Here is a 14,412-nt window from a genome sequence, read left to right as displayed (position 1 = left end):
ACGCGTGCACACACACGCGCACGCACACACACACACGCACACATGCACACGCACACACGCACAGGACCAATCCTCAGCCCGCAGCTCTGCCTGGCTGGACACAGCTACAGAGGCAGTCGTGGGAATCTTTTTCTTTTAATTGTTGTAAAATATATATAACATAAAATTTTCCGTTTTTAAGTGTACTGTTCACTGGCATTAAGTACACTCGCATTGTTGTGCAGCCCTCACCACCACCCATCCTCAAAACTTTTTCATCATCCCAAACTGAAACTCTGTCCCATCAAACCCTAACAACTCCCCACCCCTCCCCCAGCCCCCGGCCCCCACCATTCCACTCTGTGCCTCCACGAATCTGACTGCTTTCAGCACCTCACATAAACGGGATCATCCAGTACTCACCCTCCTGTGGCTGGTTCATTTCACTGAGCATCACGTCCTCATAGCTCATCCATGTTGTAGCACATATCATGACTTCCCTGGTGGCGCAGTGGTTAAGAATCTGCCTGCCAGTGCAGGGGACACAGGTTCAAGCCCTGGTCCGGGAAGATCCCACATGCCGCGGAGCAACTAAGTCCCTGCGCCACAACTACTGAGCCTGTGCTCTAGAGCCCGTGAGCCACAACTACTGAGCCTGCGCTCTAGAGCCCGTGAGCCACAACTACTGAAGCCCGCACACCTGGAGTCCATGCTCTGCAACAAGAGAAGCCACCGCAATGAGAAGCCCACGCACCGCAACAAAGAGTAGCCCCTGCTCGCCGCAACTAGAGAAAGCCCGCGCGCAGCCATGAAGACCCAATGCAGCCAAAGAAATAAAAATAAATTTTAAAAAAATTATCTTAAAAATTCCTTTTTAGTTCTGGGAATTTTTTAATCCTCCAGATGGGATCTCCACATGATTTGTGCAATTCTATTCTGCTCACTCCCCAGGAATAGGGGCTTCCTTAGCAAAGTCCTGCAACTGCCCCAAGGAGCAGAAGACCTGGCAGTGAGAGGTGACTCTCGTGTGCCACTTACAGAGGTCCTGGCCAAAGCAGCCCCACCTGCACAGGGACCCACGTGGGGCCTGATGAGGCTGGCTTCCTGGGTGGAGCGCTCTGCCCATCCCTGGCGCCACCGCCTGGCCCCTCTCCGCTGGTCTGCGCAGGTGCGAGTCTGCCGCGCAACCGCGAGCCCGCACACTGCCGCGCACCCTCAAAGCTCCTGCTTCTCTGCGTGCAAGCCCTTCGGAGACAACAGGGAAGGCGCGGCCCTGCCCCTGGGGAGCTCGCTGTCCCCGTGAGGAGGTAAGACTTCCACACTTATGATCACTAAATTGTCAAAAACTGATGACAAAGAACGCGGGCTGCAGAAGCTGACAGAGAAGAGGGCTCCCCGTGAGTTGGCGTGTTTGGGGGACCTCCCGGGAAGACGTCAGATCCGAGGGGCGGATTGGGTTGGACGTGGGGCATTTGAGGGGAGGTCAGTGGCCTCTGAAGAGCAGGAAGCAGGCCCCTAACTGTAATGGGTGCTTTGCTGTGGGGAGTCGAAGAAAAAGACTGAGAAAGGGAGGTTGAGGCAGAATAAGGGCCTTGAACACAACGCTGGCTTCATCTCATAGGAAGTTGCTAAGGTTTTCAAGGAGAACAGCAATGTAACAAAAGGAGCATTTCAGGGAAACCAGCGGGAGGAAAGGAGTCCAGCCTGGAGAGGCGAGTGTCCAGAGCTGTTTCATAACCCAAGCATGATGCAGGTGGCAAGGGCCGAACCTGGGGGACACAGGAAAGTAAGGATGTGAATTACAGTTTGCAACTGGCAGAACTGGTGACTAATTCTATTCAGGGGATGAAAGAGAAAGAGGGGCCGTGAAGGAGGACAAGGTGTGAGCTTTGGACCCTTTAAGATGAGGTTCTGACAACAAGGGAAATCAGAGAACGGAAAAGAGCAGAAGTGAGGGCAGGAGGGAGAGGAAAGGTGATGAGTTTGAGACAATAACATGACATCCAGGCGGCCCAGGAGAGAGGTTCAGACTTGGGGAAGGTCCACAGAGAGTTAATAGTCAAACCCTGGAGTTCTTGGAGTCCTGGGAGGGAGAACTTTGGAGGAAAGGGCAGAAGACCCAAGACATGTTCCTACCACTGGGGTGGGAAAGGTCCAGGGCGGAAGAAGCAGTGGACCTACAGGGTCCTGAGAGCCGGGAGAGCGAGGGTGGGTCTCTCGCCGAGTCCCTTGGGTCTTCTTGAAACTCAGGTCTCACTTTTCTTCTCCTTTCCTTCCAGAACCCTCCCTCTATTGGCTGTTTTACTGCTTATTGACCAAGAAGCATTTAGTGTTCATTATAGGAAAATTCTATTATTAGACCTTTAGTGTTTCAGCGTTAAGACGTCATCTATTTAAATCTAATTAATTAATTAGATAATGAATAACATTTTCCAGCCTCCTTCTAACCGATACACACAGGATTCCTGGGAAGGAAATGTTTTCGATTCCATTTTGAGCTTTGCGTGTCCCCGGCTTCCAAGGAAGTTTGCATGTTTCCCAGGGGAGGAGAAATAAATTATTGGGATTGCTAAGTTTCGCAGCCCGCCTGCCTGTGCTCTGCTGGGCTCTGCTCTCCACCCTGGGGGGAAGTGTGTGCTTCTCTACACTGCCTGCAACTCCGGGCTAAATCCATCTCCAGAGGCCAGCACAGGAACCCACAGCTAAGCTCACCAGCAAAGGGAGGCTGGGTCTCCCGGGTGGTTCAGACTTCGTGGAGATGGGAGGTGGGAAAGAATAGTGGAACAATTTGCGGGGCCACCTTCAAATCCCACACCAGCAGAGGGTCAGCATCAAAGCTAAGTTTGTGGGCTTTGCAATAAGATAATCCTGGGTTCAAGTTCCAGTTCCAACATTCGCTGTGCAACCTTGGACAGATAATACACCCTCTCTCCATCTCATCGCCTGGCAGAGGTGTTGAAAGGACTTACAAGCCCACAGAAGTACCCCAGAGCACAGTACAAGGGCAATCTATACAAGACAAAAAGAGAGTCAGCCCAGGTCTCTCCCTTCAAACCCTGACTCACTCTCTCATTCATTTCACAATATTCATGGAGCACCCACCGTGTGTCCAGCAGCGCTGCAGGCACTGGGGAGGCCCCTTGAACGAGCTAGACCGAAAGTCCCTCTCCTTGTGGTCCTTTTACTTTGGGGGAGAGGAGGTCAGATAATGAATAAGTGAATTAAACAAATAAATAGGGGAACTGCACACACTGCACAGTGTGTCAGACGGTGGTAAGTACACTAGAGAAACAGAAAACAGGGAAAGAGGAAAGGGATTCTGCCTGGATGGCAGGGGTGCGATTCTAAATTGTGGGCTCAGGGAGGGCCTCACAGAGAAAGTGACAAAGAATCAAGGCCAGAAGGAGGAGCTGGAAGAACATACAAGACGGAGGGTGGAAGCTCTTGATTCCAAGATTCTAAATCCAGCTGGTGGGGTGGGGAGTGTGGAGTCCCCTGGGGTCTCCCTGCGGCATTACTGTAGTGCTGGGCACAGAGCAAGTGCCAAATAAAGACGTCTTGAAGGGTGATTTCTCAAGGTGCCATTTCCAGAAGATCCCAGTTGCTGATAATACAATATGGGCTGTTTCAACAATCTGCATTCAGCCCTGTCATAGCGCCACTGCTGCCCCCGGGACCCCCAACCCTGGGAGCCTCCTTGTAGCACACTTCATTATTAAACAGGTGAGCGGGGCTCCCAGGACCTTCTCTGTAATTAGGGCAGGATCGAGCAAGGACTCTATTTATAACCCCCAGCCATCAGCAAGCCACGGAGACAAGGAGTGGGTCCCTCTGCAGCTCCTATACCAACATCTATATGTGAGCTGAATACAACAATTAATTTAATAGGGATTCCTCCACACAAACAATGTATCATTTTATTAGGAAACTCTATAAATGTCAGTGGTGCAATTCATTTTTATTAATTTTCTAAAATGAAATTAGCAGCGGCAGCAAAGAGAAGTTGTATCACCTCCTCGTTCAACAGAGTTTTGGTGTCATTAATTCCTTAATACCAGGAGGCCGGTTTGCAAGAGCTCAGCAGTTCACTGCGTCAATTAATTTCAATACAAGAGAAGGCGGGGTGGGGAGATCCAAACTCAACTCAACAACTACTTTAAGAAGATTCTTGAACAATCACAGCAACTTTTCCCCCTCCTGGGACAAGACGCTTTCAAGTGTAAACACGGATTGGATATTATAAGACTAATAGGAAACGTTCTGTCTTCACCCTCTGCCCTTAGGGAAGAAATTCGTCCTTCCAAAGCCTGGAGAGATTGTGGAAGGTGTGTCCTAAAATCAAAGCCTCCAGGAGGCCTGGGGACAGCCCCTTGCAGACAAGAGGGACGATGACACCCCCGTGCTTGGACATGGACCCTCACAGCATGCAAAGAAAGATCACAAATACTATCTCATTCAGTCCTCATCGTGACAGAATCAGTGAGGACAGAATCAACATTGACCCCTGTTTCATGCGTGAAGAAGAAAAAGTAGACCTTTGAAAGGGGATGAAACGACTTTCTTAAAGTCGCAAAGCTACTGAGTGACAGGGCCAAGGCTCAAACCCAGATTTGTCAATATCGAAACCCACACTCCCTCTCTGCTGCCGGGGCACCCCTTGTGCCTCGGGATGGGAAGGCTCTCAGCTCTATTTATACTCCCAAAAGTCAAGTGAGTCAGGCATGACCGTGAGTGACATTCGCTTCTCAGTGGAAACCCAAATTCAGACTGAAACGTGAGGCAGAATCCCCACCCCGTTGTGCAGGCAGAGGGCAGCTGAAACAGGACATGTGTCTGCATATCTGAAATCAGACGTCTGGCCCGGGACACGTTCCAGAAACTCTCACTCTCTGGCTAAAGAGAAGCTCTTTCCTTCCACTTAGATTCAGGGAGTGTTTTGCTGAGGAGTGAAGGGAGTGTGGAGCGGCTGGAGGCTGCTTGAAATGAGAACCGCTGTGGGGAGCCAGGAAATGGTGCTGAAGCAGGGATCAGACAGGCTCTCTTCCGTCCAGAGAAGCTAGGGCAGCAGTTCTCAAAGTGAGGTCCCAGGCCAGCTGCACCCCATCACCTGGGAACCTGTTAGAAATAACGGGTGCTCAGGTCCCACACCAGACATACTGAATCAGAAACTGGGGGTGGGGTGCAGCACGTTACTTTAACAAGCCCTTCAGCTGATTCTGATGCCTGCTCAAGTTTGGGAACCACTGCCCTGGAAGAAGATGTCCCCAGAAGGAAGGAGAGATGAGTGTGCCAGGCTTTCCATGGTACAGGACATGGCTGTGCTCACCAAAGAGTAGACTGCATCACCATCATTCTCCCTGCCCCTACTCTGACCCCACTGTAGCAAAGAATGTCCTTCTTGGCCTCATTCTTATTGGGCTCAGCTACGGGAATGACTTTGGCTAATGGATTTGTGAGCAGGTGTGACATATGATGCCACATCCAGCATCATATCCAGGGGTTTTCACTGTGCCTGCCTTGGATTGCCTCGGGCTTTTAAGCCTCTGCCATCCCCCATGAGAACCAGATGTCCCAGACAGGGAAGGGATGGGGGCAGGGAGGCTTCCTCAGCCTAGGTTCTACAACAGAAAGACGCATCTCCAGTGGTCCTGAAGTCAACCCAAAGCCACAGCCACCCCACAGACCCATGAGCAGGAAATAAAAATGTATTGTTATAAGTCACTTAGTTTGGATATTGTTTCTTACAAGGCATTATCACATCAAAAGCTGACTGATACAAACCATGTGATTTTATAGCAAAGGAAATCACAGCCTCAGAAGGCTGAGGAGTTGAAGACATCCTACAGAGGGGTTCAGGCTGAAAGGTAAAAGACTCAGAGTCAACCTCTACCCTCACCTGGAGGATGCAGGTCTCAGGAACTAATCCTCCTTTCCTCAGTATCCTCTGACCTCCTTCAAAATGGAAAATTCTGTCCTCATCTAATGGATGCTAACCAGTAAAAACCTAAGCCTCACGAAGAAATATGTTAAAGAATCTTCTAGACTGAGGAAACATCTTTCCTCCATGGCTCACAAAGGATGAACAGGTCAAGCTGATGGCCAAGTGGGCAGAGGACACACCCCCAACCCTTTCCCTGGTCTCCCAGTTAACAAATTTGGAGAATTTGGTGCTTCTGGACAAAGGGAACAGACTGGGCTTTCTGCCTCTCAAATTCAAACCCACAGAGCAGTTATCCTGTAAGCCGCACTCCAGCTAACACCACTCAGGCTGTTAAACACCTGGCCCCGTCACCGCTGATAGAAAAACTGTGGCAATTGGAAGAGAGTGGCCGGGTACTTCCGAAGCTCTAGAACGGAACATTCTAAAAATGAAAACATGAGAGCTAGGGAGGAAAGAAGAGGCTGCCTTTAAAAATCAGCCCTAAATCCCAATGTCTCCATTCTTCACAAAAGAATATCACTTGCACTGACAGAATTCAAGTCAGCTGAATCTTCACCAATTCCCTCTATTCCCAAGTGGTGAGACTAGTTCAGTGTCCATGGCAGTTGACAGGTTCACGGACATTGACTAAATAATAAACGGCAAACTTAGCCGTGAATTCTGATTTGGGAGACCTTAACACCATCAAGAAAAACTTGACTTTCAGTTTGTAAAACGTATTGAGATGAAAGTGGACAGGTGAGGTAGTTTCCCTTTTAGAAAGTAAGTTTCTAGAGAACACGGGTGTCAGATGGGCACTTTCCCAAAAGCAACTTCCCCTGATGGTCCTGCCCGCCAGACCTTTTCCAAGCACCCGGCTGAAGGATCCAACGTCAAGCCAGCAGCTTAAAATTTCCAACTTGCACGATAGCGGCTGCCCTGTTTTTAATCCATCCGATTGCAGTCACTACCACCGTCTTAGGCTGATGACTGAGACCTCAGTGTCACAAGCTCTCAGGCAGAACATGGCCTTTTGAACTTGCCCATGAATTGACTGGCCAAATCAGGTAATCAATGAACATCAATCCATTTACTGTACATATTTGAAAAACTGTGAGATCTGGGACATTACCTTGTCTTAGGGGATGTGGTTAGCCATTCTTCGTGTTTCTCAAATGTTATTAAATAAGCTGCAATTTCCTGAAACAGAAGAATAAAAAGATAATAACAACAATTAGCTCACATTGGGTCCTGAGAGGTAAGAAAGTTTTTTGCTGTTTCCCAGCCGCTGTCCTCTTTTGTGAGGCCGGAACCCCATCTCCAGTGGAAAAACACTCGACTTGGACTGTGTTTCTATTTTGACTTTTTTAAGACCTTTCCATTCAACCTGCCAAACTATAATAATCAAAGCACTGGGTTTCTGAGTCAGTGGCAAGGACAAAGATATTTCTCTGTAGGAGGAAAACATCAGACACCATTTCAGCTTCTAAATGTCATTAATTTGAAAGAGGGGAAAAACACATGCCAACAACAGGTCTCCACTCATGCAAGGTCAGAACTGGAACATTTAGTTGGTCTCCTTCTGAAGCTGGAGTAACCTTTCATCACTGTCACAAGAAATGTTGCCTTCTCTCAGCATGAGCCCCAAGCCCCGAGCCAAATCACACAAAGATTAAAAAGAAAAGAAAAGAAAAAGCCATATTACAGAGACAGAGACAGAGACAGAGAGACAGAAAGAGAGAGAGAGAGAGAGTGAACCTTTCCCACTACTGATAACGTATTGAGGAGCTCTTCAGAACGAAGAGCAATGTCTGCAGAGTTTAAGGCAAAGATGGAAGAAATGTGGGCACCTGGAGGTAAATTAAATATTTATAAACACAACAACATCACTGCAGATAGAATTACTGATTTATTAACAATTTCCATAAAAAGCCAGTGGGTGACATCCACATAAGTCATTGCTCGGGCTCTGAGGCATGATGTGGGCCATTACTTCCAGCTCCAAATGAACCTGCTAACGTGAAAATGGTAGGGACTGTAAGTTAGATTAAGGTTGGACTAGTACACAGTTCCCTTGATCTTGGTGATGATACAGTACGGAGCTGCCACCCTTGCCAACCAGAAAAATGTGGAGAACGGGCCTCCCTTCTCAACTTTCTGTGCAGCTGGGGTTCGTGGAGGACTCCTCGTGATAGAGCAGCCTGGCCACCTAGAGACCTGCAGCCTCCCTCTGCAGTTAGCCTCTTCTGGGCTTGGACATTAGGGAGTGGACACCCGTGACCACAGAGACGCTAAACTTGGCCTTGAAGAAAAAGAAGACACATCACCAAAACCAGGGAAGCGGAGCAGCTCAAGGTAGAAAAAACCACCCATGCCACATGGTATGAAGGTCACCGGCCTGGGGGGCGTGGGCAGTCAGGGCCTCACATCATTGTGGAAACCAGCCACGACCACGAGCTAGCCAATGACTAATCACCAGAGCCCAAGCCATCTCAGTCCAGAAGACTGGACCTTTCACCAAGAAGCTGGGAAGCAGAAACCTATGACAAAAACAGAGCTGCCTTGTTGTACAGATTTTTACTGTTGACTCTGCAACCAAAGAAGCTGATCAACCAGCACATTGTTCCCTCTCGTCCCTGAGAGAGAACATATTCTCTTTCCCCTCCTTAGAAGATGTCTTCCCTACGGTGTCACCATAGATAGGTGTCACCTCCCCTGGCTGGCCCTCCTAACTCTTCATGACAGGATGGGTTGCCCATCCTCTGTGCTCCCATGGCACCCAGCACCTTCCCCCAGTGTGCAGGATTTATCACTCTGCATCCTAAGGGCTTGTTTACTTGGATAGCATCCCCCCACTGGGCCATGTACTCCTCAAGGGCAAGGAATATGTCATCACTGATGTACCCCTGAGACCTCACAATGTCCTGATAAGTGCTTGTTAGACAGATGGATGGATGAGTGGGTGGGTGGGTGGGTGCATGGGGGGAGGGAGGGAGGAAGAGTGGGCATTAGAGAAATAAAATCGCATCTATGAATGCCTGTGTGTGTGTCCTGAGTATGCTGCGTGTTTGTACATGTTTATTACTTAAGATAGTTGAAGCAAGTGCAAAAGCAGCAAAACCCAGCAGCTCCTAGATAAACATTTACTGGTGATTTAATTAACTCTAAGTCACTGTGGGAAGGTGATACAGTATCACAGTTAAGAGCACATGCTTTAGAAGCAAACAGACCTGGCTTGGGGCGCTGGCTCTGCCACTTATGCACTCTCTGATCTTGAGAACATCGCTTAACCTGTCTAGACCTCAGTTTCCTATGAAACTGAGATAATACCACCTCATGGGTAATTATAAGGAGTGAAAATTCTTAATACCCTGACTGGCGTATAGCTATGCCCCACCATCATCACTATCATGATTATGATTAGAAGGTCTACGAGTTGCAAGCTGGCTCCACAGAGGCCCCGAGGAGGCAGCAGGTACCAAATGGTCCAGCTCAGAATCTTCCAGCACTGCTGGACTTACCTTCATCGATCCCACCCTCCACCCCCTTCCACCCCCATCCACCCCCTATTCCCACAGTGAATGGTATCATCACAGTGACTCTTCAGAGTTAGTTGGAGTCAATCCTTCCCTTTATCTACTGGTGCCCATTTGGTTGCACAAAGCATTCATTCATTCACCTCAGAGACCTAACTAACATTTTGCATCTCAAGAGAATAGTAAACAGGACATGCTGAGCATCTTCTTCAAAATAAACATTTGTAACCGTATTGTCACGGAATGTAGTTATTTTGTAAAGAATTATAGGATTGACGTTTTTCTAATACTTTCAGAAAAGGAGTTCAGAATTTATACAATAATAAACACCAGGTCTTGAAACAATTCTGCATATTATAAACTATTCAAGTGTGTAGCTTTCAATCTACAATAATAAGTTTCCCAGAAACTAAATAGGCATGAGCTGGTAATGAAAGGTATGTATGAGCATGGGTTAGCATGTGTGACAGTCATTAATGAAACTGAACAATTGAATGACCTTGACAGCAGGCAGTGGCTAGAGTCAGGAAGTGCCACTTCCTAGGTGCATCAGCCCATCTACCTGAATTTCAGGAGCCTTGATATCTGGGGGAATAGTCTATGCCAACTGGAACCCCTGGGATCCATGCCCTTGCCCAGGATCATGCTGAGAGCTAAGTGACCCCTAATGGCCCAGAAGGATGGAGGCACAGGGCACCCCAGACACCTCTAGATTCATCACAGTGTCCCAAAGACCCAGACTCCCAAAGAAGGCCTTTATAAACATCCCTCAGGCAACAGCCACCCTAACCTGGCAGGGCCCCCCTCTACTGCTACTGTCGTGCAAAGAGAAAAACTCCCTGGACTACTTATTGCAATCAATGTTTACTCTACAAATGTTTATTGAGCACCTACTATGACCAGTCAGAGAATAAGACCACATGAAGCCTGAGAGGGCAGACAGCAGAAGCAAGAAGAAATACAATTCTGCAGCCTGTGGAACAAAGCCACATTCACAGAAAGATAGACAAAAGGAAAAGGAAGAGGACTATGTACTATGAAGGAAGAAGATAAAAACCCAGAAAAACAACTAAATGAAGTGGAGATAGGCAACCTTCCAGAAAAAGAATTCAGAATAATTATAGTGAGGATGATCCAAGACCTCGGAAAAAGAATGGAGGAAAAGATCAAGAAGATGCAAGAAATGCTTAACAAAGACCTAGAAGAATTAAAGAACAAACAAACAGAGATGAACAATACAATAACTGAAAAGAAAACTACCCTAGAAGGAATCAATAGCAGAAGAACGGATAAGTGACCTGGAAGACAGAATGGTGCAATTCACTGCTGCAGAACAGAATAAAGAAAAAGGAATGAAAAGAAATGAAGGCAGCCTAAGAGACCTCTCGGACAACATTAAATGCACCAACATTCACGTTATAGGGGTCCCAGAAGGAGAAGAGAGAGAGAAAGGACCCAGGAAAATATTTGAAGAGATTATAGTTGAAAACTTCCCTAACATGGGAAAGGAAATAGCCACCCAAGTCCAGGAAGCGCAGAGAGTCCCAGGCAGGATAAACCCAAAGAGAAACATGCTGAGACACATAGTAACCAAATTGACAAAAATTAAAGACAAAGAAAATTTAGTAAAAGCAACAAGGGAAAAATGACAAATAACATACAAGGGAACTCCCATAAGGTTAACAGCTGATTTCACAGCAGAAACTCTACAAGCCAGAAGGGAGTGGCACGATATATTTAAAGCAATGAAAGGGAAGAACCTACAACCAAGATTACTCTACCCAGCAAGGATCTCATTCAGATTCGATGGAGAAATGAAAAGCTTTACAGACAAGCAAAAGCTAAGAGAATTCAGCACCACCAAACCAGCTCTACAACAAATGCTAAAGGAATTGCTCTAAGTGGGAAACACAAGAGAAGAAAAGGACCTACAAAAACAAACCCAATGGTAATAGGAACATACATATCAATAATCACCTTAAGTGTGAATGGATTAAATGCTCCAACCAAAAGACAGATGTTTGCTGACTGGATACAAAAACAAGACCCATCTATACGCTGTCTATAAGAAACCCACTTCAGACCTAGGGACACATACAGACTGAAAGTGAGGGGATGGAAAAAGATATTCCATGCAAATGGAAATCAAAAGAAAGTTGGAGTAGCAATACTCATAACAGATAAAATAGACTTTAAAATAAAGAATGTTACAAGAGACAAGGAAGAACACTACATAATGATCAAGGAATCAATCCACAAAAAAAATATAACAATTATAAATATACCTAAAGACGTAAATGTAAGGCCAGACACTATAAAACTCTTAGAGGAAAACATAGGCATAATACTCTATGACATAAATCACAGCAAGATCCTTTTTGACCCTCCTAGAGAAATGGAAATAAAAACAAAAATAAACAAATGGGACCTAATGAAACTTAAAATCTTTTGCACAGCAAAGGAAACCATAAACAAGATGAAAAGAAAACCCTCAGAATGGGATAAAATATTTGCAAATGAAGCAACTGACAAAGGGTTAATCTCCAAAATATACAAGCAGCTCATGCAGTTCCATAACAAAAAACAAACAACCCAATCCAAAAATGGGCAGAAGACCTAAACAGACATTTCTCCAAAGAAGATATACAGATCGCCAACAAACACATGAAAGGATGCTCAACACCACTAATCATTAGAGAAATGCAAATCAAAACTACAGTGAGGTATCCCTCACACCAGTCAGAATGGTCATCATCAAAAAAATCTACAAACAATAAATGGTGGAGAGGGTGTGGAGAAAAGGGAACACTCTTGCACTGCTGCTGGGAATGTAAATTGATACAGCCACTATGAAGAACAGTTTGGAGGTGCCTTAAAAAACTAAAAATAGAACTACCATATGACCCAGCATCCCACTACTGGGCATATACCCTGAGAAAACCATAATTCAAAAAGAGTTATGTACCACAATGTTCATTGCAGCTCTATTTACAATAGCCAGGACATGGAAGCAACCTAAGTGTCCATCGACAGATGAATGGATAAAGAAGATGTGGTACATATATACAGTAGAATACTACTCAGTCATAAAAAGAAATGAAACTGAGTTATTTATAGTGAGGTGGATGGACATAGAGTCTGTCATACAGAGTGAAGTTAGTCAGAAAGAGAAAAACAAATAACATTTGCTAACACATATATATGGAATCTAAAAAAATAAAAAAAGGTTCTGGAGAACCTGGGGCAGGACAGGAATAAAGACGCAGACATAGAGACTGGACTTGAGGACACGGGGAGGGGGAAGGGTAAGCTGGGACGAAGTGAGAGAGTGGCATGGACATATATACACTACCAAATGTAAAATAGCTAGTGGGAAGCAGCCGCATAGCACAGGGAGATCAGCTCAGTGCTTTGTGACCACCTAGAGGGGTGGGATAGGGAGGGTGGGAGGGAGATGCAAGAGGGAGGGGATATGGGGATATATGTATATGTACAGCTGATTCACTTTGTTACAGCAGAAACTAACACAACATTGTAAAGCAACTATACTCCAATAAAGTTGTTAAAAAAATTATAAATATATATGCACCCCCAACATCAGAGCACCTCAGTACATAAGGAAAATGCTAACAGCTATAAAAGAGGAAATGGGCAGTAACACAATAATAGTGGAGGACTTTAACCCCTCACTTACACCAATGAACAGACCATCCAGACAGAAAATTAATAAGGAAACACAAGCTTTAAATGACACTTATAGGACATTCCATCAGAAAACAGCAAATTACACTTTATTCTCAAGTGCACATGGAACATTCTCCGGATAGATCACATCTTGGGTCACAGATCAAGCCTCGGTAAATTTAAGAAAACTGAAATCATATCAAGCATCTTTTCCGACCAAAACACTATGATATTAGAAATAAATTACAGGGGAAAAACCATAAAAAAACATAAACACGTGGAGGCTAAACAATACATTACTAAATAACCAAGAGATCACTGAAGAAATTAAGGAGGAAATCAAAAAATATGTAGAGACAAATGACAACAAAAACACAATGATCCAAAACCTATGGGATGCAGGGACTTCCGTGGTGGTGCAGCGGTTAAGAATCCACCTGCCAATGCAGGGGACACGGGTTCAAGCCCTGGTCCAGGAAGATCCTACATGCCGCAGAGCAGCTAAGTCCATGCGCCCCAATTACTGAGCCTGTGCTCTAGAGCCCACGAGCCACAACTACTGAGCCCGAGTGCCACAACTACCGAAGTTTGCATGCCTAGAGCCCCTGATCTGCGATAAGAGAAGCCACTGCAATTAGAAGCCCGTGCTCCACAACAAAGAGTAGCCCCCGCTCACCACAACTTGAGAAAGCCCATGCACAGCAACGAAGACCCAACGCAGCCAGAAATAAATAAATAAATTTATTTTTTTAAAATCCTATGGGATGCAACAAAAGCAGTTCTAAGATGGAAGTTTATAACAATACAATCCTACCTCAAGAAACAAGAAAACTCTCAAATAAACAATCTAACCTTACACCTAAAGTAAGTAGAGGAAGAAGAACAAACAAACCCCAAAGTTAGTAGAAGGAAAGAAATCATAAAGATCAGAGCAGAAATAAATGAAATAGAAACAAAGAAAACAATAGCAAAGATCAATAAAACTAAAAGCTGGTTCTTTGAGAACATAAACAAAATTGATAAACCTTTAGACAGACTCATCAAGAAAAAGAGGGAGAGGACTCAAATCAGTAAAATTAGAAATGAAAAAGGAGAAGTTACAAGGGACATTGCAGAAATACAAAGCATCCTAAGAGACTACTACAAGCAACTCTATGCCAATAAAATGGACAACCTGGAAGAAATGGACAAATTCTCAGAAAGGTATAACCTTCAAATACTGAACCAGGAAGAAATAGAAAATATGAACAGACCAATCACAAGAAATGAAATTGAAACTGTGGTTAAAAATGT

General features: G+C 45.5%; 1 protein-coding gene across 15 annotated transcripts in view; it reads right to left on the bottom strand.

Annotated features, from left to right (window-relative positions):
- Positions 1–14,412, bottom strand: part of CAMTA1 (calmodulin binding transcription activator 1) — an 892,953-nt gene that overhangs the window by 590,358 nt on the left and 288,183 nt on the right. For all 15 annotated transcript variants that reach the window (XM_067718873.1, XM_067718851.1, XM_067718840.1 and 12 more), the window contains one exon: positions 7,032–7,099. In XM_067718873.1, coding sequence (XP_067574974.1) covers positions 7,032–7,099 — 68 coding nt within the window. The remainder of the gene's footprint in view (positions 1–7,031; positions 7,100–14,412) is intronic.

This window comes from Pseudorca crassidens, chromosome 2 (assembly GCF_039906515.1).
Source record: "Pseudorca crassidens isolate mPseCra1 chromosome 2, mPseCra1.hap1, whole genome shotgun sequence".
NCBI classification, from domain to species: Eukaryota; Metazoa; Chordata; class Mammalia; order Artiodactyla; family Delphinidae; genus Pseudorca; species Pseudorca crassidens.
The sequence above is the reverse complement of the archived record's forward strand: the minus strand, read 5'-3'. Positions and strand labels throughout refer to the sequence as shown.